This window comes from Cnephaeus nilssonii (assembly GCF_951640355.1).
Source record: "Cnephaeus nilssonii genome assembly, chromosome: 7".
NCBI lineage: Eukaryota > Metazoa > Chordata > Mammalia > Chiroptera > Vespertilionidae > Cnephaeus > Cnephaeus nilssonii.
Genome location: NC_137078.1, coordinates 5,844,238 through 5,870,639, shown reverse-complemented (window position 1 = coordinate 5,870,639; position 26,402 = coordinate 5,844,238). Strand labels below are relative to the sequence as shown.

The 26,402-nt window shown below is 50.9% G+C and overlaps 1 protein-coding gene across 4 annotated transcripts; it reads right to left on the bottom strand.

The window, feature by feature from the left end:
• Nucleotides 1-5,230: 5,230 nt before the first annotated feature.
• On the bottom strand, nt 5,231-22,489 carry THNSL2 (threonine synthase like 2). 4 transcript variants are annotated; one of them, XM_079776954.1, is made up of 9 exons: nt 22,378-22,489; nt 19,145-19,379; nt 17,821-18,015; nt 17,275-17,425; nt 14,261-14,493; nt 9,958-10,106; nt 9,730-9,855; nt 7,337-7,488; nt 5,231-6,956 (listed from the first exon to the last, which is right to left on the bottom strand). In XM_079776954.1, exons 2-9 carry the CDS (start codon nt 19,365-19,367, stop codon nt 6,707-6,709), a joined length of 1,479 nt encoding a protein of 492 aa, XP_079633080.1. In that variant the 5' UTR covers nt 19,368-19,379; nt 22,378-22,489; the 3' UTR covers nt 5,231-6,706. The 4 variants fall into 4 exon arrangements, with proteins under 4 accessions (XP_079633080.1, XP_079633081.1, XP_079633082.1 ...); XM_079776955.1 differs by having other exon boundaries at nt 22,094-22,476; XM_079776956.1 differs by lacking the exon at nt 22,378-22,489 and adding an exon at nt 18,676-18,834 and having other exon boundaries at nt 19,145-19,271.
• Nucleotides 22,490-26,402: the final 3,913 nt, after the last annotated feature.

Here is a 26,402-nt window from a genome sequence, read left to right as displayed (position 1 = left end):
CCCTGGAGTTGGGGCAGAGAGGGCCTATTTTCCCCAGGCCCTAAAAAGAGCATCCAATAAGATCTCTATACCCGAAAGACCTAAGGAGTGAGTGTGTGTTCTCATTTCCGGATACATATTGGAAACCGTGTACACACACAGGGAGGTGCAGGCTGGGCCTTCTTTTCAGACCGCAGCGTCTGGCAGGGCTTCAGACAAGTTCTTCCCGTCAGTGGCAGTGGCTGTGTATATCCAGTCTCTCTCCTGTTCCAAGCTGAGAGACTACTTGGAATCTGCAGGAAGCTCTACTCAGATGGCAGTGGCTGATCCCTAAGAGAATCCAGGATGCCTTTCCTTGGGCCAGGCCAAAGGGCTGCCTGAGGCTGTTGACAGGAGGCAGTGCCTAGCAAAGTGAGAGCCCAGAGTTCTCAAACTGCACCACCAGATTAGCTGTGTGACCTTGGCTAGGCGGATCTTCCTCTCTGAGTTTGTTTGCACATCTATAAAAAGCAAGGGCTGGGGGAGATATTTGTCAGATTGGGCTCCAGGCATGCATTCTTGGTGTTTAAGAATTTTCGACTAATGGTGTGCTTCTTTCTGTATGTGATTTCATCTGGATAATTTTTAAAAGACATTTTCTGGACACCTTACAACTAAGTCTTATATATCTCAGCATCTGAATTTGCATTGATATTTATGATTGTAGGCAACAATACTATCTCAATTGTCACAAGCCAGTAAGGAGAGGCGGGCAGGCAGGTATGGCACACATATGATGAGCTGGTGCCAAATAAAGGCCACATGACATCACAGTGTGCTGTGCTTGGGATGTTCCCCTGTGGTTAGAATACAAAAAGTGATGGGAGAGCAGTTATTGCACAGGCGGAAAATAAGTATACTCAGTGAGCAATGCCTTGGGATGAAGTGCCCCAGTTCTATGCGCAGGAGATTTGTGCGGGCACACGATGTATCACATATATTAACGAGATCACTTTGAATTGTATTGATTTTGTTTGTTGACTCGTTCTCACTTAATTTAAATTTTTATTTCTGTTTATTCTTGTATGGCAGTTTTCAGTATAAGGAGCTTATAGGTAGTTTTATGTTTGCATGTTTAAGTAGCATTACCACAAAACAGGAAAGCTACTTAAAATAACATTGGATATATTCCTAGAAGTAGGATTACTGGGTCAAATGGCAGTTTGATTTTTAATTTTTTGAGACAACTCCATACTGTCTTCCACAGTGGCTGCACCAGTCTGCATCCCCACCAGCAGTGCACAAGGGTTTCCTTTTCACGGTCAAGCCTTCCTGGCTCACGTTCTTGCCAGCACTTATTGGTTGATGGTAGGCAATCTGGCAGAGAGTTTTTCAAACTCTCTTTTTAAAAAGAGAGTTCCCAATATTACATTCGAGAAGCAATGAACTAATAAACATATTTGAAGCTTGTCCCCGCCTCTGACCTTCAGGGACTCAAATTCCAGGAGAACCAAGTCAGCCCCGAGTGCTTTCAAGGTATGGGAGGGGGAAGAGCTTTGGGTGTGCTCTGCTGCCCTCTGCTGGCCATGTGGATCACTGGCTGGGCTCTGGGAGTTTGGAGGGATGCATTTATTTTCCCACAGGTGGTGGGGACAGAAGGAAGGTGGGGTGATTACAGCTCCAAATAACCTTTATTTAGCTAGGCCCCGACTCTTCTCAACCCTTAAGATCTAAATTGAATAAATTTCACAAGCAAGTATTTTTCCTGCTTGTGGCTGAGGCCTGGGTAAGGCATGGTGGAAAGAAGCAAGTGATGAAAGGGAGGACCCAGAGGTGACACTGCTGTGTCCCCCTAGCGGCCAATCGTGGGGCCTGGGTTCTGTACCTGTTACAGGGCCTTGTCCTGAGCTTCCACTCAGAGCTGAGGAACCTGGCCCTATGTGCACGCTGTTCTGTTCCAGGGGGTCCCGCCTTCTCCAGGGCACTGGTTTATGAGAGACCTCTGTGATGACCAGACCATCGGGAAACAGTGCTGAGCCTGGGACCCAGGCACCCAGCGGACTCTTGGAGACCCAGTCCTGCCTTCTTCCCCCACCACTTCCCTCTCGCCCAGTTAGCTTTCCTCCCGGCAGCTCCTCCGCCAGCTCCGTCCCAATCAACCATCCTCAGGGGCCACACTCACCGAAGGCTGCGTTTCCTGGCTAGATGCCGGGATGGGGGGGTATTCTACAGCAGACTTAAAGGATTGTGTAAGGGATGGGAAAGCAGACCCCTAAACCAAACACTAGGCCTCTGTGGGTCAGTGCTGAAGTGGGGCGGGGACGAGGGGCCAAAGGAGGGCTTACTGGGCTCTTGCATTCAAGAACCAGTTGCTTAGAGGCCTGGAGCAGCGCCAGGGTGTTGTCCCAGACATTTTCCCTTCTCATCAACTCCAGCCACATCTTCCCCTACTTTTTTATCTATCCCTTGGTATTCAATGTAGTGCCCAGCACTTGGTAGGAAGTCACCACACTGCTCCTCGGCATTTGCCCAGGCCCTGGCACCCAGGAGGCACCCAGGTTGTGGAATTGATGGCCTGAAAGGGAAGATCTGGGAAGATGCTCTTTTGGGCAAAGGCAGCAGGGAGGACAGCAAAAGGTCCTCTTCTCTTTCCAGGAGGCTAATGGCCCAGCCTTGTCTGTGCTGCTCGCCCTTTGTTTATTCGGGGACACAGAAGATGCGGTCAAGCCTTCCTGGCTCATCCAGCTGCTTTCTGAGTCTTCCCAGTGGGGCCGACCGGGCTCAGCCTCCTTGTCAGCAGCTGGAATCCCACAGAACAGCTCTAACTCCACTCTGTACTCTAACACCCACTCCGAGCAGCCAGCCCCAGTGAGGAACCCAGCTCCAAGGGAGAGCCCCAGCCAGAGAAAAGCTCCCTGCAAAGGGACCAGCTCTGTGCCCCTACACAGAGCAGCTGGTCCACCTCCTAATGTTGGGCCCTCTTCTCCCCACCTCTCCCTCAGACACGGCCAGCTCAGTGTGTGCACATGCCTCACCTGCAGGCTCTGGTTGGAAGACTTGGAGGCCACCCGAACCAAAGCACCTCTCCTAGTCTAGTACACGATTAAGCTCAGAGACCCTGCACCCAGCCTCTATATCTCCTCCATCACCTACTGGCTGGGTGGCCTTGGGCACGCTGCTTAATGTCTCTGACTTCCTTTCCTCATCTCTAAAATGGGGATTCTAGTCGTATTTTTCATAGAGTTTTCATGGGGATTGACAGAGTCTATGTCTGGAGAGCGCTTTAAAGGGCTCAGCACATTAGTGCTCAAGAAAGGAAACCGTTCCGCCATCATCGTTGCAATTAACAAGGCCTGTTACCTCTGGCAGAGCCACCACTGACTAACCCATGACCCCCACCCCCAGCAGCCCTCACAGAGCCTGTTGCCGGGCACGAGGGCTCCGTGGTGGCCACTCCAGCCCTGCACCAGGCTGTGCTGGCACTCTGAGGCCACACACAACTCTGTCTTCTGGGAAGTGGCAATCTCACTGGCAAGATAAGACTAATTCTTGAAGCAATTAGCAAAATATACAAGATAGCTTAAAAGTACTAAACTGATTGGTGCAGACTATAATTGTGCTAATAATCAGAACCATTTGTATGGCATTTTAGCATTTACCCAGCACTTGGAAATGCATTACCTTATGTAATTCTCAGAACAAACCAGCAAGGTTAAGTATTGTACTGTAATTAGTAGGCGGGGAAACTGAGGCTCACGGAGGTGAAATGCTGGTAATAGCACCAGCAGTGAGTGAATGAGAGGACAACTTCAACCTGGTTCTGACTTCAGTTGTATGAGGCTTCTGCCTTCTTCTATTGAGTGGGACGTGTGTGTGCCTGGGTGTATGTTTGCATGGATGGGTACTTCTTCAGACTTCATCTCACTCCTGTCCTTCTTCCACACTTGGCCCCAAGACCGCTGTAGCCAGAATATCCTCTAGTTCACGTTTCATGTCTATTTGTGCTGTGTCCAATGGCTCTGTTCTGGTCCCCTTTCACAGGTGTGGTGGCCTCTCAGAGCTACTAGGTCTCTGAACTACAAAGAGGACAGGAGATTTGGTAACCCCTGTGGCCCTCACACTGACCTGAGGCCCTCAGAAAATGGAGCAAAGGAGCACGTGGCTGGGGTGCAGGTCACAGAGCCCCGGAAGGCAGGGCTGCAGCGGCCCCCTGGGGGGGCTCCCGGAGAAGCACCGCCATGCTCCCAGGTCCACCCACAGAAAGGGCCATGGCCTGGGGAAGGATGCAGAGGGCAGACCGCAGCGGAAGGTGGCCAGCTCCCTGTGACGTGGTGTGATGAACACTACACATTGGGTTTGCAGTCACAGGCCTAGCTCAAGTCCAATCTCTGCTCCCTGGCCAGGCCCCTTACCTCAGCTCCTCAGTCTCCTTTCTAAAATGCAGACGATAGTAATGCCTACTCCACAGGTTGCTGTCAGGATTAAAGTAAGTTTTATCAAGTATTGCTTGGCACATAGTAGGTGCTCTCAGTGCCACATCATTCCATCTGTGGGCCCTAGGCACATCTGCTTTTCCTTTGAAAGAAATGAAAGCACTTTTATGCCCTCTAAATGCATGACACAAAGCTCCAGCCCTCTTGTGCCGATGGGTTTATCATGCATGCTGTTGTGGATGTTCAAGTATCTTGGGGACTAACAGTGCTATGCTATAGGGCCAGTCATTCCTTCAGGGATGCCTCCCATCCTCCCGTGTATCCAGCATCGTTGTATTGAATGTCGTGCTGCGATGCCAAATTTCCCAGCACAAGGGTAGCCTCTGGCCTCTCCCTTCCTTCCCTGGGCACCACGGGATGCAGGGCGGCATGTTCGATGTGGGGATGGCAGGCAGAGTTTAGTCTGAGTGACCGACTCATTTAGACCCAGTGGAGGCCAGGTACCCACTGGGTCCTCACAGCGACCCTCAGACTGGTAGCAACAGCGGCCTCTAATGGCACCTCCACGCGGTGCCTGCCTCACCTGCCTCTCAGGGGCCCACAGTCCAGGGCATGACTGAGGCTTGGGCTGACATTCATGTATTTGTGTTTGCATAAACCCCCTCAATCAACACAGGATTCGAATCCAGTGATAGAACTAAACCCACAACTATGTGTGGTGTGTTCATGTGTGCACAAAGCCAAGGCTGAGCTCCAGATCACTGCTGGCCATAGGTACAGGGTGAGCCACATGTATAACTTCCAATAACCTTGTAAGTGAAACCCGATGAAATTGATTTAATGTTTTATTTAATCCAAAACATCAAAATATTATCAACATGTAATCAATATAAAATTATTAATGAAAAATTTTTGATATTTTTCATTCGAAGTCTTTGAAGTTCCATATGTATTTGACAATGTGGCATATCTCAGTTCTAATGTAGTGTTCCAACTAATTTCATTGGAAATACCATCTGTACTTTATGGACTTCATAAAATTTACAGCTGAAAAGCAGATTCACGTACCAGCATTTCCCAACCACACTGCAAAGTTTTCTAATAACCGATACAAGTAATAGTTTTTAAATGCAAATTAATTAAACATTAAATAAAATTTAAAATTTAATTCCTTAGTTATACTTATTCCCATTTCAAGTACTCAACAGCCACACGTGGCCAGTGGTTACCGAGCTGGACAATGCAGGCTAGAGGGTAAAACAGCAGAGGGATCTAGCACGCCTCTGTGAGAGGGAGCACTCTGCGAGTGGAAGACCATTTGTGAGCAAAGTCCTCGCTGTCAGGCACAGGAGTCATCATTTCCAGCGGGGCTGACGACGGACAGGACACAGGACCGAACCTCCAGCAGCCTGCGGGGTTTCTGTGGCCTCATCCGAGGCCGGGCTCCCGGAGGCCAGTGCAGTGTGAGAGGCATGGGGCGGGGAGAGCAAAGTCATGTGCTCAGAGGAGGATCTGACTTCTCTGGGGCGCTGTGACCACGGCCCCATGGAAATGCAGGCGTCTGGGCTTGACTTAGTGCTCAGTGAAGGATCCCTGCTTCCTGCTGCTCTGACACCTGCCCTGGGTTCATAAAGTAGGTGAACCGGTACTTGTACCGGTTCTCAGTCCGCACCTTGAGGAGCACTTTCCCACACGGCGTCCACCTGGTGATCCCACAGCTCAACCCTCCCCGCCACCTGTGCCACCTGCCAATGACTGCTCTGCTGCCCCTCGTCGCTGGGCCAATGAAAAGCAGGTGAAGGATGTAGCACATACCGCGCACCACTACCACCCCTGGCAGCCACTGTCCTCGGCCACAGGCCGGCACAGTGACCGTCACACTGGACATGCACTTGTGTTCTCGGGATTCCGACACTTCGGCAGGGTGGGCGGGCCAGCCGGTATCTCCAGATAAACAGGTGCAGACGGCGGAGCCCCAGGCTGTGCTAATGGAGTATGCAGCCCTGCCTGCACAGGCTTAGGGTCTGGGGTCCCAGACTCTGGGGCCAAGGTCAACGCTGTGCCCAGGATCTCCATCTGCAGGCCCTGTGCTGTCCGGCGGTGGGGGTGCACTTCCAGCAACCACGCACAGCCCTATGCAGCCCCGCTGACGAGGCACCACCCCACCACGGCGAGAGCACAGAGCAGCTGTGGGAATGAGCAAAGCCAGCTGGCTCCAGACCCCACTGAGCAGCCTCCTGAGAACCTTCCACATCAACTCTTAACAGGGCGGAGGTAGCTCCGAGGGCACCCCGTCCCCGCCCTGGGGTCTGAGCCTAAAGGAGGCCAGCTGCAGCCGGGCTCTTTGGGAGCACTCGGGCCGTGGCCCTCCACCACCGGCCCATGTCCTCAATGGTGTCCCGGAGCATCGCCGTCCAGTCGTCACTCCTCCGCATCGGGGTGCAGCACGTCTCCTTTCCCTCCAGGGCTAGGATGTCCGCGGGAGTTTCCGGGCTCAGTCCAGCAGCCGCGACAGCTTCGGGAAACTTGGCTGCAGAGGCAGGGGCCAGGCAACACCGGGGAGGGCTGCGGGGTGGGGCGGGGGAACAAGTATGTGGAGACAGACGGAGGGACAGGGACAGAAAGGGGAGGGGAAGGAGAAGGAACAGAGATGGTTAGGAGGAGGCGTGTGGGACACAGGAAAAAGAGAGACAGACCTTAAACTTGTCTCTGCAATGACTGCTGAGCAAACTGCCTCTTCCTGTGGAAGGCCCAGCTCCCCCGCCACCTCCATGTGGGCTGTCCTGGGACACCTATCATGTCCCCTCTTCCAAGACCACGGCTCTTGAGGCCCAGTTCCACAGAGCACCCACTATGCTCACTCAAGCCATTTGTTCACATTCCTGTGTTCCCTGCTTGGGGAAGAAGAGGGTCCCTGAAAGTGGCCCAGGTGCCCACGGCCGTACCTGGGGGTCTGCCTGAGCATCTGCTGGTAATGGTAGCTCACGGCCACGGCCGTGTGAGGGCACAGCAAGGACTGGTTCTCTTCCCAGCAGCGGGCCATGGTCTGCATGATGGTCTCGTCGGACACTGACTCAGATGTCACTGCCGCTGAAAGCTAATGGTCCCAGGGCCAGGGGGGTGGTAATCAGGGTTAGGGGAAGCAAGAAGAAAGGTGACAAAAACACACACTAAATAACAAGAGTCTCAGTTCAGATGAAATGGCTTAGATTCAGCTCAGAGGAAAACCCGTTTTCCCACATTTCCCAGTTGTAAGCTGACTCACTCAACTTGAGGAAAGGATGCATTTGACTTCCAGGCCAATAAACTTAGGATGTGGCTCATGAATCAGCAAATATAGAGTCTGGTTCAACAACCTCAAGAACACAGAAGGTTAAGGGCATTCAAACACTCCCAGTGTTGTGTGGTTGGTGCGCCCTGGTCCTGTGGGCACAAGACCCCTTCCTGTATGTTTCCACCTGGCTCAGCAGCAGCTCCTCTGGGAAACCTCCCCACTGCACCAGGCAGAGAACACCCCCTTCTTGGTGTCCCCTGATCATTCTCTGAAAAGTTATTGCAGGCCTACGATGTGCCAAACACCCTGCATACACTCGATGGCAACAGAAACCAGAGGGTGTTACAAACTTCTCCCATTAGGGCTCATGGAAGACAATGGGTGCATTTTATTTGTATTGTTATCTCCAGCACCACACACAGTCTCTAGCTCATAATATATATGGAATGAATGAATGAATGCTATTCTAGCGATGAAGTATCTTCTGCATGCATAGACAGGGAGAGAACAAAGAACTGGTGGATACTGTGTCTGTGTTCCTGCAGCACCTCATTCACACGAGGAGAAGGAAAGTGGAGGTCAAAACAAACCATTAACCTAACAAGCTGATCTGTGCTTGTGTTACGGTCTGAATGTGTCTACCCCAATTTCATATGCTAAAAATGTGATGGCATTAGGGGATGGGCTTTTGGGAGGTATTTAGGTCATGAGGGTAAAGTCCCCATGAATGGAATTAGTGCCTTGATAAAAAGAGGGCAGAGATCTGGCTAAGTCTCTTTTCTCCTGTGTGAGGGTACAAGGCACCACATGCAACCTGGCAGAAGGCTCAGCAGAACCCATCTACGCTGACCTCAGACTTTCAGCCTCTCCCCATAACTGTGAGAAATGAATTTGCTTTGTTTATAAGCCACACAGTCCATGGCACTTTGATATAGCAGCCCAGACTGATTAAGACAGGTTAAATCGAAAGCAGCACAGATTCTGAAGACAGAAATTGCCTCTGCTCTACATGGGTGGCTAAGCCCAGAGAGCTGTGTCTAGTTCTGGGACCAACCCTTTAAGATGGACAGTGACCACTCAAAACTATGTCACATAAGACATAGCTTCCACTCAACACGAAGAACTGTGCAATGCTTGAACTGGTGTGAGGTGGCGAGGCCCTGGTCCCTGGGGACCGAGTCCAGATGACCACTTGGTGGGAATGTGGTAGAGAAAACTAAACGCAGCTTCAACATACAAAATCCTATTTTTTTATATTAAATAAGTGAACATCACCAAGGTGGCATTAAAATGAAAGCAATCGCTCCCAACTAGATTCCTATCACTCTGAGGAGATAAAATTGCACCTCCTTTTAAAATAAAGCTAACATGCCCTAACCGGTTTGGCCCAGTGGATAGAGCATTGGCCTGTGGAATGAAGGGTCCCAGGTTCGATTCTGGTCAAGGGCATGTACCTTGGTTGTGGGCACATCCCCAGTGGGGTGTGTACAGGAGGCAGCTGAATCGATGTTTCTCTCTCATCGATGTTTCTCTCTATCCCCTCCCTCTCCCTTCCTTTCTGTAAAAAATCAATAAAATATATTTTAAAAATAAATAAAATAAAATAAAATAAAACTAACAGGACAGTGGTCTCTGCTCATACTGGATGGACAAAGTGACTTCCAGTTGAGACTATTGGAAATTAACAACAATAAAAATTAAAATAATAACAGTTAATATATCAAGCCCTATATTGCTTAGCAGTATTCAAAATACTTCATAAGTATTATTTGTCTTAAATCTTCAAGGCTGTAGCATAGGCATTCTTATTATCCCCAATATACAGGTAAGAAAATTGAGGCACTGAGTTTGAGAAACTGGGCCCTGTCTGACTCTAAGCCAGCACTCTCTACTGCCTCTCTACTTCAATAAACGCATCCATATAAAGTGACTGCAAAGTGCCAGGCTCAGAGCAGGTGTTCAAGAAACAGGTCTCCATCCCTTGAACAGATTTTCAAACCCCAAGTTTTAGTTGTGTTTTGGGGCTGCACCCTTTCCTTTCTCTGTGGTGTGGGAGTGACTGACCTTGCTTTGCAGTTCCTCAGGCAGCCTCACATTTTGGGTCCTTTCAAACTGCTCCATGAGGCCTCTTGTCATCTGGCTGTCGGAGCCAGATAGTAGCCAGAAAATCCTCTCCATGTTGTAGGGCACCTGCACAGAAAGGAGGAGCCGGGGGCAGGGGGTTACTCTTATCTCAGCCCTGTCCATCCCACCCACCCAACACCTGACTGCATGCTTCCCCACAGGTCCCACCTGGATGTCCATAGCTGATGCTAAGGTTGGCTTGACAGTGTCAGACAGAGAGAAGTCCCCTCGCTGGACAGTCCTATGAATGATATCATTGCAATTCACCGCTGCGACCAGGTGGACGGGCAGGCCCATCTTCTGAGCAATGCACCCAGCTTAAGACAAGAGAGGACACATATAATACCTTAATAAAAAAATTGAAGAAAAAAAAAAAAAGACAAGAGAGGAGAACAACCATGGCTTCTCAGACACGACTTCAAGAGCACACACAAAACAAAAAAATTATAAATTGTACTTTATCAAAATTATGAAACTTCTGGGTTTTTTTGAAGCTTTTATGCTTCAAAAGACACTATTAAGAAAATGAAAAGACAACCCTGAATGGGAAAGCTATTTGCAAATCATACATCTGATAAGAGACTTATGTCCAGAATATATAAACACTTACAACCCAACAATAAAAATACAAATAATCCAATTTAAGAATGGGAAAAGGACTTGAATAGACATTTCTCCAAACATATACAAATGGCAAATGAACACATGTAAAGTCACTCAATAGCATGTCATCAGGAAAAGTGCAAAACAACACTACAATGACATACCACTTCATACCCACTAGGATGGCTAGAATAGAACAAAACAGATAATTCCATGTCTTACTCAGGATGTGAATTAACTGGAACCCTCATATACTGCTAGTGAGAATGTAAAATGGTGCAGCCACTCTGGAAAACAGTCTCAAAAAATTAAGCGTAGAGTTACCATATGACCCAGAAATTCACTCCTATGTATAACACTCAAGATAAATAAACACAAGTTTACACAAAAACTTTTACATAAATGTTCATAGCAGCATTATTCATAATGGCTAAAAAAATTAAACAATCCAAAAGTCTATTAATTGATAAAATTGTGATCTATCCATACAATGGGGTATTATCCTATACTAGAGGCCCAGTGCATGATTGAATCATGCATGTGTAGGGTCCCCTACACGTTTTCGCTTTTCGCGGTGGGGCTGGGTGCCTGGTGCTGGAGCAGACAGGCACCCAGGTCCCCCACTTTTGATGGTCTGCGGCCGCTGAGGGGGGCTGCCGCGGACACCTGGCTACCCTGCCGTTGAGAGGCGCAGCTGGGTGTCCTCGGCAGGCCCCCTCAGCAGCCGTGGATCTGGCTGTTGAGAGGCATAGGGGGCGGGAGTCCCACCCCCTGCGCCTCTCAACAGCAGGGTAGTTCCCCTCAGTGGCAGCGGATCCGTGCCTCTCAATGGCCGGATAGGCCACCCCAAGTCCCGCCCCCCAGCCTCCCGCCGCCCAATCGTGGGCGTAGCGGAGTGATGGTAATTTACATGTTACTCTATTATTAGATAGGATAATAAAAGCCTAATATGCAAATTGTCCCCTTGACTGGGAGTTCGAACGCTCGCTATGACGTGCACTGACCACCAGGGGGTGGCGTGGAACATGGTGGGCATCGGCGACGTGGCATTGGCAGCTGATAGCAGTGGAGGCGCTGCTGGCCCTGATGGACCCTGACGAGAGCCGGACCACAGTGAGATGGTTGGAGCAGGTGAGTGGGCGGCTCCAGGCCAAAGCGGATGTAAGTGAGGGCCTGATCACCCCCCTGATTGCTCCACAGATTGCAACCAGCAGCCAGGAGGCCCTGATCACCCAATCAGGGCCGGCCCCGGGCTGTGACCGAGAACTGGGGGTGGGTGGCGGCGACCAACCTCCCACAATGCCTGGGGGGGGCGGGGAGGGGGGGCTGTGACCTCTCGCCAGCTACCTGGGGGTGGGGTGATGGGGACGGAGGTGCAGTGAGAATGTGGGGTGTCCGCCAAGCTCGCTCTCCCCCAGGACGCTAGGGCTTGCGCGCTGGGGAAGCCCCCATGCTCAGGTGCTGGGCACCTGTGAGGAGCCCACCCCACACCCGCGCAGCCTCTTCCGGGTAAGCTGGGCTGCGCACACCGCATCTCTGCGTGGGAACTCAGGCGCCGTGACTCAGGCTGAGGGGTGTGTGGGGGGGCCTGGGGGCCCAGGTGCTGCCCAGGGCCCAGAGGTCAGCTTGGACCTGCCCTTCCCCACCAGATGCTCACGTTTCGATCGCTGACCAGGTCTAGGGACTGCACTGTGCACAAATTTCGTGCACCGGGCCTCTAGTTTAGACATAAAAAGAAATGAAGTACTGATCAATGTATCAACACAGAGGAACCTTGGAAACATTATACTAAATGAAAGAAGACAGACACAAAAGGCCACATATTGTATGATTCTATTTATATAAAATTTGCAGAATAGGCCAATAGAGACAAAATAGACTAATGGTTGCTAGAGCTGGGGGAACAAGGGCTAGGGAGTGACTATTAATAGAACAGGGTTTCCTTTTAGGGTGATGAAATGTTCTAAAATTGATAGTGGTAATGGTTGTATAAATCTTTAAATATACTAAATACTATGGAATCATATACTTTAAATCAGTGAGTTGTATGGTACCAGTGAGTTGTATGGTACCAGCAATAAGCTGTTACCAAAAAAAAGAGAAGGAAAGAGAAAGAGGAGAATGCCCGCCCCCCCCCCCCCCCGCCCCCAACACACACACACACCCCAGGCACTGACACACTCACTACCATTTGCAGAAAAGAAAATGGAGGTTCTGGGAGCATCCAAAACCTGCTGAGTGGCAGAGTGAAGATTCAAACTAGACCTAAGCCAGACACATGTGCTTGCGCTCAGACATCCTCCGAGAGCAGCGCCTTCGGGTGCAGGGAGCAGCAGCCGCCCTGGGCCCACCCTCACAGCAGTCCTGTCTGCATGGGACAGACAGGGAATTCCTCACCCTGAGAGATGGTGAGCCCCCAAAGCAGCGTAGTTTAGGAAGGTTCTATTCAGGAAGGGCAAACGTAGGTTTACAGTTGTGAATATGCGAAACAGAGTTTACTCTTGTATTATCTATTACTTATTGTATTTTATTTGTATTGCAGCTGTTCACCTACTTTTGCCCACCCCGTATACTTCTGCGAATGGTTTATCTCTGGTGAGTAGTTAAGAAGTTAGGATAGCCACCCACCTCAACATCATTCTTAATTTTGCAAAGTGTTTTCACATTCTTATTTCATTTGCTACTCATGAAAATGTCATGATATACTTCCGTGAAAGAGGGGAGACGGAAGGTCAGGAGGGCCGAGCAGCCTAAGGTAAAGTGGTTCCTAATGGATAAGGGGGAGACAGAAGCACTCTCTGCTGATGTTTATTTTGTGCCAGGCCCTGTGGTGGGCGCTGGGCACCGGCAGGCTGTGTGACTGCAGGTGGCTTCATTCGCTGGGGTGGGCAGAGGGGAAGGAGCATGCTGGGCTTCGCCTCGGGGGTGGGGAAGGAGGCTGAGGCCTCCTTGCCTAACCACTAAGATGTCTGCAGGGTCTCACCTAGGCCACCCATTGGCACCCGCGGACAGAACCCCCAGAGACAGTGATGCCCACAGGAAGCAGCCCAGCCAGCAGGCGAGGACACGAACCCTGGAGCAGCCTGGTCCCGCACTGGCTCTGCCACGGACCCGTGTGGAAGCAGGGTGAGCCAACTAACCTCTGTGCCTGGTGTCAGCACAAAACAGAAGGAACAGTATCATCCTTCTCATGGGCACACATATCAAATGAGTTAATACGCGAAAGGCACTTACAGCAATGCCTGCTGTACAGCTAGCTGGTGCCTGATGTTAATTATTATCGAAAATGATTTAGTACCATGCAGCTGCACAAAGGTCATGTGCACACAAACCAATCTCGCCGTCCTCACAGCTGTCCTGAGACACGAGTGACCCGTCGTCCCTTTCACATCTGAGAAGCCAGGTCTGAGGGGCCACCCATGGCTGTTCAACTAGCAAAGGACTGATGGGCCAGAACCACGTCTGGAACTCCCCCAGCCCTCCCAGGGTTCCCAGAGGGGCAGCCCAGTGCCAGGGGAGCTGCCTGCCCTCCAGCAGGCAGCACCGAGCAGGAGGAAAGCCCGCATTTCTGGAAGAGGGCACCATGAGCCAGTATGGTGGCCAAACCTTGACTTCATCTCCCCACACTCTGCCCAGTTTGGGCATCAGGTCAGGTGACAGGAGGATGTCAGGGTCAACCTATCACTCTTCCTCTGCAGCCAGTGCCGGCGTCCCCCAGGGCGTTGGGGGGAGTGTTTTGGAAGCTTCTTCTGCAGTTTCCATCCCCTTCAGGGCCAGGGCTCAATCTTTCTCAGGGCTGCAGGCAAAGGGCATGGGGGTGGGGCCACATGATTTCTGCAAAGCCCATTTGTGCCCAGGGTCTCCTTACCTGCAAGGTTACCAGCAGCCCCTGTTGGCACAACCACCTCCACAGTGGGGAGCGGGTGCAAATCTAAGGATGGCACACACTGGAAGTAAGCAAAGAAGTGGTGAGCCATTTGCACGAGGACCCGGGACCAGTTGATTGAATTCAGACTCATCAGATTGTGCTTCTTGACAAAAGCCACATCGGCAAACACGGCCTTGATCGGTTCATCAAGCTCATCGCTGTTTCCCTCCACTGTTGGGAGAGAGGAGAGAGTAGGTGTCAGGAGCACAGAGCACCCCAGGCAGTCAGCACTGCCCAGAGGCCCTCCCAGGCTGAGCCTGCCAGCTGGGACTTTGGCTCGGCCTTGGTTTCTCTACTCTAATGGGCCTTGGCCTGGCTTTCTACACTCAAAATTAAGCTCCTCGAGGCTAGAAATCATGTCTCGTGTTCATGTGGTCATATTTCTGAGGTTTCTACCATTATATAAACTGAGATATAAAATACCAACCTCTGGGATATTGGGAAAAGAATTCCCATTGGTATCCGTGCCCACCTCCCCTCGGGGAAGAAGGAATGGCTTGTCAGGTAGTGAGACAGTGACAGGCTGATCCTCTATCAGCAGTTCAAAGGGGAAGAGTCCCTGACCCATGTGCCCGCCCTTCCTCCCTCATCTAGATCGCAGGTGGGTGGTCTGCTCTCTGCTCCTACTTGGTAGGTAAGCCAGCACGGGCAGGACTCCTCCCTGAGATGGGTACGTACAGAGGTTAATTTATGGATGAATTATTGGGTGAATATAGGAATGAACTGGCTACTAGTCCAACTTGCTTTCTCCAACCCAATCAGGCCAATATTGACCTCATACCTGAAACCTGGGTCTATTTCTCCATTGGACCCTAACTTGAAGGACATTGGGAGAAGGGCCATGGCTTGCACTGAGGTTATTAGCCGTCCTACCTTCATCATTGTGCCACAGCAGTGAGGTCTGGGGATGACTTAACCAGGTGCAAGGGGGATCTTGCTGCGATTTCAGGAAAAGATCCACTGCTTTTAAGAGCAAGTCACGGGGAGAGAGAGACTTGCTTACCTCAAGTAGTCATCAAAGGACACAAGAATAGGCCTTACGATTGGGGAAAGCAGAACAGAGAATGCAAAGAACCTGGATCCCTGAAGGTACTGCTGAGTCATTGAATCAACCAATCAGGAGACTACCCCACCTCTGGACTTCCAGTTACATAAGCTGGAAAACCTTGCTCAAGCTGGTCTGAGTTAGATTTCCTGTTGCTTCCCACCAAAACCATCCCAAATAATATATTAACTAGCTCATGCTGATTACTCTGTGCTTAAGAAGAACCACATACATAATGTATATGGAAATTAATTACTTACAAAAGTGTCCAACACATAACAATCTAGGTGATCCACCCCTACTGCCTGCGCTCACCCATCTAAGAGAAAATAAATATTTACTGCTCCCGAACTACACACATTCTCCTGGAAACCAAATCGGCAGATTCTAGAAAGGAAAGGAAGAACTTGAACAGTAGTGTCTAGAAACGAAAACTAATTTAAAGTCTGCTGCCTTATATTATTAAAGCTCAGAACATGGACACAACAGAAATGCCCCTTTGGCTCCAGCAGTAACACTTTCTGCCTCTCTTCTGCAACGGGCACCTTCTCCAACTCACACCAGGAATGAAGCTTCCATGCACATCCTCAGGGAAAAGCCTTCCAGCATCTGTGCAAAGTGAGGGGGAGCAGATGGCAGGACAGAGGTACAAAAAGCTCTTCTCCTCTTTGCTTTGATTCTAGGAAAAGATGGTCCTAGTTCTACAACTAGCAATTTTGGTACTTGGGGTACAACAGGGACCCTCGAGAACCTGAATCTTGTGCACTAAAATCTTGCAATGACTGCAGGAAAATGCAGCTAAATATGGGCAATCACCAAAACTAATGTGTAAGATCTTGCCAATATCGGCATTAGCTGAACCATGAACTTCTCACTTGACTGTGGATGCACTTGTTAAAGAGAGCACACAGGGGCTTTTTCCTGGGTCTTGAACAAATAGACAAAGGATAGTCATGCTGCTCCCGTGGGTAAGGTTTGTTTTCACTGTGCTTTTGCTTTTTAAAAACTTGGTGTTATATAAAAACATCCTTTATGGGATTATGCCAGGAGACCAGGCCAGCTGGAAAAGGAATGTCTTCTTCCACATTTGCTGCTCTGCCAGATAAGTGACCAAACCGAGCCAGGATGCCTAGACAGCTGGCCCAAGGCCGCCACACACAAAACCTAACCAAGACCCCCACGATGGGGCTACCTGGAATCCTGTGGGGTATGAGATGGAAATGAAAGCTCACCCCCTCTTACTCCACAAAGATGAAACCTATTGGGACTACAAGGCCTGATATTAGAGGAGATGGACTTGTGCCTTTTTCCAAATGCTACAGTTTGTGATGTGGCTTCAGGACGTCACCAGTGATGCATGCAGCTGAGTGGCTGCCTACTTTAAATCTCAGGCCTGCTAACCAAGTGCATGGCTTACTAGTAGTTATTTCCATACTATAAGGAGGGCATAAGTAATCCACCGGTAATGACACTTTCTTTTAAAATAATTATTTAACACGGTTTTGTCCTCTAAACTTCAGTGTCCCGGGGAGAAGAAAGCCCCCGGCCACCAGCTCAGGCTATGGCGCTGGTTGCTGCACATACACGTGGCCACGTGGCACTGGCAGGCTGAACTGCACGGAGGTGGTGCTCTCGGGGGTATGATTTTAAACCTGCACTTCCTAGCCTGACTGTGAATGTCGCCTTATGCACCTGTCACCTCCAACAGTTTATGAGACTGTAGCCAAGAACCTGCCCAGAGCTAAGCCAAATCATATTACTAACCTCAAAAGATAACTGATCAAGGAAGGAAGGAAGGAAGGGCGGGAGGGAGGAAGAGGAAGGATGGTCTGCTAGTGAACAACCAGCTTTGGTCCAGCCCATCTTCCCAAACAGGCCACTGCCCTGGCGCCCGCCCCAGCACTCCCCTCCAAACACACGGACGTTCTCCTCCAGCACGGTGGTCATCTGCCGCTCCTGGATCTTCGTGCAGTGACCCTGGGGCAGGAGAACAATAATGCCCACGTTCTTTGCTCCTCGGACACTCTCAATGGCAGCACTCCCTGTGTCTCCAGAAGTTCCTGGATGGGAAGGGAAAGCACCTCCCTTTAGAATAAGGGAGATAAGAGGGGGAAACGCCCCTAAAGCACTGTTGCCAAATGAGGCAACATCTACCATCAATACTCAAAGGAAGCAAACCATGAACCACCAAGAGACCCACGGAGAGAATTCAAAGCATCTGTGGACTTAAACCACAGAATCTTATGTAGTCTGTATCTTTAAAAATATCCTTCTGAGAAGGTTCCATAGCCTCCACCAGACCGTGAAAGGGGACTGTGGCACGAGGGAAGGTTGAGAACCCTGCTTTAGGAGACCCGTGACACACGCCCTGAGAGACAGCAGCGGAGGACACACGGTGGGTGGATACCGGCAGGCCGGGGCCCTCAGGGGCTGCAGGGCTCACGCGGAAGCGTACCTACAACCACAGTGACGTGCTTCCCCCTCTTCTGCAGGAAGTACTGCAGGAACTGCGCCGTGCAGCTCAGGGACAGGTCCTTGAACGCATATGTGGCTCCATGCCACAGCTCCAGCACATTCAGCCCATCCCGCAGCCTGGACAGATGGACCACTTCTCTGTGGCGGAACCTGCGGAAGGCCCGCTGGATCAGACCTGCAGGCACAGCAGGCAGAGAGCATTGTTATGCCTTCCCTCCAGTCTCTCAGTCTCTTCATACTTTGGAATTGGAAGTTTTTATCTCCGCTACAAGATAAAAAGAGCAGAAATTTTTATCCTAAATGATACCACACATGAATATAACTGTGTAATTCTAGAGAAAGTCTGGAAAGACAGGCACCACATTGCTGACAGAGCCCTCCACCACCACCCCCCGTAGGATCCCCCAGAGCAGAGATGGTAGTGCAAGACTTTCTATTTTATAAACATCTTCATCATTTGGATTTCTTGTGAATGTATTCCGATAGAACATTCAATTAAAGTTATGTGACAAACAAATCAATGCCTCATCTCTTCCCACTTTTCTTCCTAAAGACAGCACACTGTTTGCGGCATTATTAAATCACACTGGGAAGCCAGAACTTTGGAAGGCTGTTCATACAAGCCCTCTGAGGCAAGGCAGTCTGAACACATCCGAGTTTCACTGGCAAACTGATCACCTGGGATCTTAAAATGCAGACTCTGGTCCGGCAGGTCTGAGGGAATCTGAGAATTCTAATAAACGCCCAGGCAACGTTATCGGTGCTGGTTGTCGAACCACCTTCTGAGTGGCCCTCTTCTCCTAAACTCTCAACCTGAGGTACGGATACCGCACACCTGGTCCACGGAACAGCAGCACTGGCATTGTCTGGACACTGGAGAGGAAGGCTCACCCAGACCTCCGGAACCAGAATGTGCATTTCAGTGAGCCCCTGAGGGGAATCCACAGCACTTTACAGTTTGAGACCAGCTGGTCCAAGACACACAGAGTCCCTTCTGGAAATAAAACAGCAAGCTGAGGGTCTGTGTGCCTTATATGCAGGAAAGAAAAATCTCAACATTCAAGCTGCTAGTCTTGAAAAGGTGTTTTAAAAATAATCTAAAGGAAAAAAATTTCTCTGCGGATCATTTTGGCTGGTGGCGAGAGCTGGATATTTCCAATTCTGGAATTCCAAAGTCTGAAAGAAACACGAAATTTTGGGAAATGTGACTAAAAATCTCCTAGGGATGAAGTGCTAGATTTTCAACTCCTTGGGGGCCTGGGCTGGCAGAGGGAGGAGAGTGGAAGTGGGATGGGGGTGCTCACCATTTAAGTCCTCTCTTGGGATGAGCTCCGGGCCAATGAAAAGAGCACACAGCTCGGCGACCAGGCCGGGGTAGGAGAGCGCACTCCACTGACGCAGCGTCTCCCTGTCCAGCTGCGGGAGCTCCTCGGGCATGAAGAGGCCCCCGTCGGGTGCATAGCCAGAGAAGAGGGCACCCTCAAAGTCGACGCGGGGGGCCATCCCCCTGGTGCTGACGTACCACATGACTCTGAAGGCCTGCAGAGGGGACAGTCCAGAGGCACCTGGTCTCGTTCCCAACACCCCGTGGGCAAAGCTAACGTGGACACTATCCCCTCAGCTAGCTCCTGGACCACTACTCATTGGAGTAAGTGTTCCAGCCCAGAATACCGGAGCCCTGCCCCAAGTCTCATGCCAGCTTCATCTGGGACTAAGCAAATCATGAACCCTCCGATCAAAATGAGGGAATTCCACGGCTTACTGAGGGGATACCAGAGCATAATGGGAAAGACAGCGTGGTCCTCACTGGTGAAGAAGGCCGTGGGTGGGGGAAGGTAATAGCAAAAAGAGTGACTGCCATCTGGCATCCCCTTTGATAAGGAGAGGACCACCACACTTGGTCACACACCCTTTCGAGAGACGTTTGCGCCCACTTCTGCTCAAAAATAACCACAGTCAATGGTCACTTAGTCATGTTGCCTATAACCTAGTGGTTCTCAACTCTGGTAGTTTGTTAGAATCAACTTAGGAGTTAAAAAATATACGTTGACGTGCGGCCCTACCTGGATCAATTCAACTAGAATCTTCAAATGAGAGGCTCCTTGTGTGAGGCTCAAATGCAGCCAGCGTTAAGAGTAGGGTGACTAACTCACCTAGTCTTCCTGGGACTTTCCTAATTTTAAAACTGAAAGTCCTACATCCCAGGTAACCCCTCAGTACCAGGCAAACGAGGACAGCTGGTCGCCCTCGTTGAAACCAGTGCCCCACCTCTCAGCCTGATCCGAGAAGAGTAGCTGTCAGGCTGCCCCTAATACTCTGGCCACAGCTGAGGGGCCCGGGGTGGAATCAGGGGTCTCGGATGGCTGGGGGGGTGTCCAAGAGCCCCTCAGGCCTCATTTTGGTCACACTGCCACATCAATGGATTCCCAGGTGCCAGGGCCAGAGGGCGACCCCTGCCCTCAGGGGGCAAAGCCACCTAAAGCTTCCCATCTAGAAGAAAAGGTACAAGCTAGCGTTGGCCCGGGAGGAACTCTGGTGTACTAGATTGTGGATACGATACCTCTGAGCTCTGGGTGCATCCTATAAGGGCTGCTGGGCGCCACCCCCTTGACATGGCACCCAGCTCCAGGGAATCCAACTGATGTGGCAGTGTGACCAAAGGGAGGCTGGCGGTACCCTTGGACACCCTCCCACCCACCCCAGACAGAGACCTCTGAGTCCATCCAGGGCCAGCTAGCCATGCCAAGTACTAAGGGCAGCCCAGCAGTACTTCCAACTACTCTTCTCGGATTAGGCTGAGAGGTGGGCACTGGTTTCAAACACCGATGCATCCAACTTACAGACAGAGACAAGTTCAATCACCCACATCATGGATCTTTTGAAAGGGAAAGTGGATACTACTAATAGTTATGCCAGGGCAATGGGTATAAGCACAACGGTCTCAGGCAAACTGGAGCATGTGGTATAGGGAGGCATGCCAAGGATATGAAATCAGGGTAACTCCAAGAGTCAACTGCAGCAGGGAAGCAAAGCAGGCCCCATGTTTTACAAACAGAACCAGGGAAGGGACCCGGGACCAGCCGTGCCTTCAATAAGGGGAGGAGTTTCTGTAGCTGTGGCAATGGTTAGAGTTACTGCGAACTGCCCACGACCCTGGAGTAACGAGGGAGATCCTGCCTGACCACGTCACAGGACCAGGCTGAAGGACGCTGCCAAAGACGCTGCCACAGGCAGAGGGCTGAGTGTGTGTGTGTGTGGGGGGGGGGGGGGGGGGGGGTGCAACCAGAGCTATAAGGACAGGCTACATCACACCTGCCACTGGGCTCTGCATTTTCTTTTCTTTTCTTTTTTTAAATATATTTTTTATTTCAGAGAGGAAGGGAGATGGAGAGAGAGATAAAAACATCATGATGAGAATCATTGATCAGCTGCCCCTTTCATGCCGCACACCGGGGATCAACCCTGCAACCAGGAACATGCAGTGACTGCTCCCAGACCAGGAACTGAACCGTGACCTCCTGGTTCATAGGTCGACACTCAACCACTGAGCTGCACAGGCCCGGCTGGGCTCTGCATTTTCTGAAGGATGTGGACAAACGCCCAGGAACAAAGCAGAGGGCCTGACCGCGGGCTCAGCACACGTCAGTGCTGGGAGCTGGGCTGACCAGCCTGGGGCAGGCTATTCTGCCCTGTGACCCCCAGGGCAGCACTCTCAGGCCGCACAGAGAAACACATCGTTAGGTTCAGCGTCTCATAAACCAGACAGAGAAGCCCAGGAGTCGAAGGAGCTGCCACAGGGAGCGATGAAGTTGAGGAAGAAAATCAAGCAATGCTGTCCCACTGGTGCGTGGGCGCTCCAAGCACAGAGGCAGGGACCGGACTGCGGGGCCCCTGAGGCACAGGGTTTTATAGCGGATCCTTGTGACTGACCGATCCTACTCCAGGGTGGAGATGGGCCGGGTGGATACAGGGAAACAGGCCGCCCTGGCGGGGGCCTTTGGGGAAGGGCTCCTGAGAGGAGGAGAGGGTTTCAGAGAAGGGGTGCGGCCGGGCAGAGACGTGCACCCCAGCAGCAGAAGCCCTGGCCACTGCGGGCGGATCTCGGGCTGTGTCCCTGGGGTGGGGGCCTCCGCAGGTCACTGGCCTCCAGCTCGCCAGGCCCCGGGCCAGGAAGGCTCCGAAGGGCTGCGGACAGGGCTCCCGGCGCCCGGAGCCGCGCGGGACCTGCAGGGGGCGCGGCGTGGGAACCCCACCTCCCGGTTCCCGCAGGCGGCGGCGCCGGAACCAGAGCTCAGTCACAGGCGCTCCCGCTCCGCTGGGGTGGAGAGAAACCTCCAGAAGTTCCCTCCAACGCCCAGGAATACCGACAGACCGACATTGGGGGCAGGCGCTCCCCCCGCAGCAGGGGAGGCGGGGAGGGGACGAGGCCGCGGGGTGCCGGCTGCTGGCGGGGAGCTATGGCACCGGCCGAGCGAGAGGGCGTCCCAGCGCCCGGACCGGGTGGGCGGCCTGGCTCCCGGCGGCCGCGAGTGGTTACCGTCCAGGCGCTGGAGGCTCCGGGCTCCGGGCTCCGGCCCCGGCTCCGACCGGCACTACCCGGCCGCGGCCCCGGCTCCGGCTTCGGCTTCCAGTGAAGGACGAGAAGGGGACGGAGGAGGGAGGCGGGGCGGAGGGCGGAGGGCGGAGGGCGGAGGGGCAGGGGGAGGGGAAGGGGGAGGGGGAGGCGGAGGGGAAGGGGGAGGGGGAGGGGAGGGGGAGGGGGAGGGGCAGGGGGCAGGGGGCAGGAGGGAGGGGGAGGGGCAGGGGGAGGGGCAGGGGGAGGGACAGGGGGAGGGCGGAGGGGCAGGGGGAGGGCGGAGGGGGAGGGCGGAGGGGGAGGGGCAGGGGGAGGGCGGAGACAGGGAATGGTAATGAGTACAACCATTCCTCACGTGGCAAGTCTATAAGGCCCTTTGCCCAGGGCTTTGTTCAGTTTCTTAACCTTCCTCGCAGCTTCGGAAATACCACATAACCTCACTTTTCAGATGAGAAAGCTGAGGGCGAGGCGGGAAGGAGAAAGGCTCTGTCTTCGGCTTCATCCTCTCACCTGTGGGATCAGACGCCTGACAAATTTGTTTCTCAAATGGGGCTAGTAAATCAGGAATCCGGAATCCAAGGGGATACAGACACGGTTTTAGCTCGAAAATTCTTTGTAGGAAAACACTTTTTTATTAAGCATAGACCTATTCTAAGGTAAAACGCCTCCGCAATTAATTTTTTTAAAAAAAGGCAAAACGCCTTAAAAATGTCCCCCAGACATGCCCAAGTGCCCCTGGATCCTGGGGTACTCCTGGGTCCTGCCCACTTCGGGAGCCAAGTCGGAGGAGCTGGACAGGACAGATGTCCTTTGTGGTTTATCCCGCATCTGGGCTGGGCCTGGTCACTGCAGCAGGCCCAGCTGGGCCTTATGGGGAAGGTGGGCATGGACGTTGCCCTTTGCTTATTTTCCTTTCTTTCTCCTTCTGACTTTCCCTTAAACCCGGGGTTTCTGCTCACTCAGGTTGCCTGCTCTCCAAACCTTGGCCCACACACGGTGGCCATTTGACATATCCACACAAGGCACTGAGTGACAGCAGTCTGGGTAAGTCTCCCGATTCCAGAAAGAAAGAGTCTGAGTGGTCACTGCTCCGCTAATGGATTGTGGGCGTGGAAGACACACAGAAGCCAGGCAGGTGGTCCATTCCCAGAGAGGGAGATGGGCCAGCCAGGGGCTCCCAAACGGTTTTCATCCCTGCATCGGTGTTACTTAATCACTCACAGGCCCGGGAAACGGAGGCCATAAGGGGCAGCAGTGTTTTTACAGGGCTCATAACCCACCAGGATGGAGTCTCAGAAACCATCGGGAAACCAGTGCCTTCAACAGAGCTCTCCCACCAGCCCCCTGACAGTTCCAGAGACCTGCAGAACTTCTGCACGATTCTGAGAGCAGGAAGCTCAGCTGCGAGTTGTACTCTGACTCCCTGAGAAAGGACAGTAGCAAAAGGCTCAGTGTACAAGAGGTTTAATTCGCTAGGAAGCCCTGCCCAGGACACTTGGAACACTGCAGCTACAGAAAATAAAACTGCGTGGCCCGTGAGTCCCAAGCAGCAGTGGGAATGTGGAGTTCTCTGACATTCCTACAGGGATCAACATTTAGTTTTTATACGATTAAAAACTGCTGTTATCTATTTATTTTGCCTTTTGCCCCTATGGATTAGAGTGCTTAACTGTCTGTGACTTAGAAGCCAGCAGTCTTTGAATCAGAGCCCAGGGTCCTTGCAGGGCTGTTTCTTCCAAGTGTCCCTGCAAAGCTCTCTGCCGGGAGGGGAGGCTTCTGCTAGAGTGTGCGCACAGAGGACTTCCAGGGGCTCCGGGCACTGGGAGGTAGGATCAGGGACCAGAGCCTCTCGAGATTTGAGAGCACACAGGGCCTGCACTGCTGGAGAAGAAAGGGACCTGCCAGAAGCCCTCCAGCCATTTCACAGGCCCCAGGCAGGACTCAGGCTTCTGCTAGAGTCCAAGCTGGCAGGACAGCGAGGCGGAGGGAGTAGAAGATGACAGTCGAGTCAGGACATTGCTGGTCTCTCTGAGCATTTTGACCTCCTAAATTGATTACCCTTACTGTGCCTGGTGGTTGTTTGAAGAGATGGGGTAATATTTAAGCTTAAGTACTCTCTGATTCATCCTCATATCACTGAGTTCCTCACTCTGCAACTAAGGGCTCCTAATAAATAGTCTCTAATTATTAAGCAAAAACTGACTGGCATATGTCACTGCTTTTTTTTTTTTTTTTTTTTTTAGGTTTTATTCTTCTTTTTTACAGAAACAGCCAAGTTGATCCTAAAGTTTATATAGAAATGCAAGGGACTCAGAATAGCCAAAGCAATCCAGAAAAAGAAGAAAAAAGTTGGAAGACTTACACTTCCTGGGTTTAAGACCTAGTACAGAGCTACTGTAATCAAGACAGTGTGGTACTTGTGTAAGAATAGACAGCCAGACTAATGGAATAGAATGGAGAGTGCCGAGAACCAATTCCAGCATGTAATAATTAGAAGAGTTTTACCAAAAGGTTCGTGAAGCTTGGGGAGCTCAATAGGGTTGAGTCACATGTAGTTTACCTGTTGGAAACGGCTACAAAGCATCTCCCCCAAACCTGAATGGGATTGTTAACTGCCAGACAGCTCAGGGCATTTTATTGCCTCCTGTTGGCCAAACACCTGAACAGCTGTAGGCTATTCCCCAAACTGATAATGTTTCTGTATTGTACCCTTTGATACCTTACCCTTTGAAGTGTATATTTCCACCTTGCCTTGGGACAAATTGTGTTTAATAAAAGCACGGGTCCTTGGTCAAGGGTGGAGTCTTCTAGCTCCTTCAGCTGGAAGCTCCTCTGACCCCCAAAGCCTTTCAAAAATATCTTTCGTCCACAGACTCCTTCTTAATCATCTACGCGCAGCCCTTTCTCCAGAATGCTGAACCCTTTGTAAGGCTGGGGAAAAAGAACCCCGGCAGGAGAGTTCAGAAATAAACATATGGTCAACTGATTTTTAACAAGTGTGTCCAGACCATTCCATGGGAAAAGAATAGGCTTTCAATAAATGATGGTGAGACAACTGGACATACACATGCATGACTGAATTTGGATCCCTACCCCACACCATATGCAAAAATTAGCTCAAGATGGATCAAAGACCTAAATGTAAAAACTAAAACACTTGAAGAAAATATAGGTATAAATCTTCATGACCTTGGTAGGCTACAGTTTCATAGATATGACAACAAAATCACATGCAACGAAAGAAAAAAATAGATTATTTGTATTTCATAAAACTTAAAAACTTTTTACTAGATGAAAGAAGGTGAAAGGATTAACCAAAGAACATATATGCATAACCCATGGACACAGACAACAGTGTGGTGATGGCCAGAGGGAAGTGAGGGCGGGTGCGGGGTCTGAGTGGGGGCCGGCAAAGGGGGGGGGGGGATGGGGATATCTATAATAGTCAACAATAAAATAAAGTTAAAAAATATTAACAACTTTTGTGCACCAAAGTACACTATAAGAAAGCAAAAAGACAACCTAAAAAAATGGGAGAAAATATTTGCAAATTATATATCTGATAAGAGTCAAGTATCCAGAATATATAAAAAAACTCTTACAACTCAATAATAAAAAGACAACCTAATTTAATTTTTTTTGTTAATCCTCACCCAAGGGTATTATTTCTGTTTTTTTTTTTAAGAGAAAGTGGAAGGGAGGGAGGATGAAAGAGAAAAGAGAGAGAGAAAGATCAACGTGAGAGAGATACATCGATTGGTTGCCTCTCCTGTGTGTCCCTACAGGGACCAGGGGTTGAACCTGCAACCCAGGTATGTGCCCTTGACTGGAATTGAACCCACAACCTTTCAGTAAGGGGGGCAGATGCTCTAATCACTGGGAAACACAGGCCAGGGTGACAACCTTATTTAAAAATGGACAAAGGATTAAACAGACATCTCCAAACAAGATATGCAAGTGGCCAATAAACACTTAAAAAAAGGCTC

Coding starts and splice junctions, on each gene's coding strand:
- THNSL2 (XM_079776954.1), bottom strand. CDS start 19,367: ATGTGGTACGTCAGCACCAGGGGGATGGCCCCCCGCGTCGACTTTGAG. Junction 18,016..19,144: donor CCCAAGAGAGGACTTAAATG/GTGAGCACCCCC, acceptor CTGTGCCTGCAG/GTCTGATCCAGCGGGCCTTC. Junction 6,957..7,336: donor ATGCTCAGGCAGACCCCCAG/GTACGGCCGTGG, acceptor CCCACCCCGCAG/CCCTCCCCGGTGTTGCCTGG.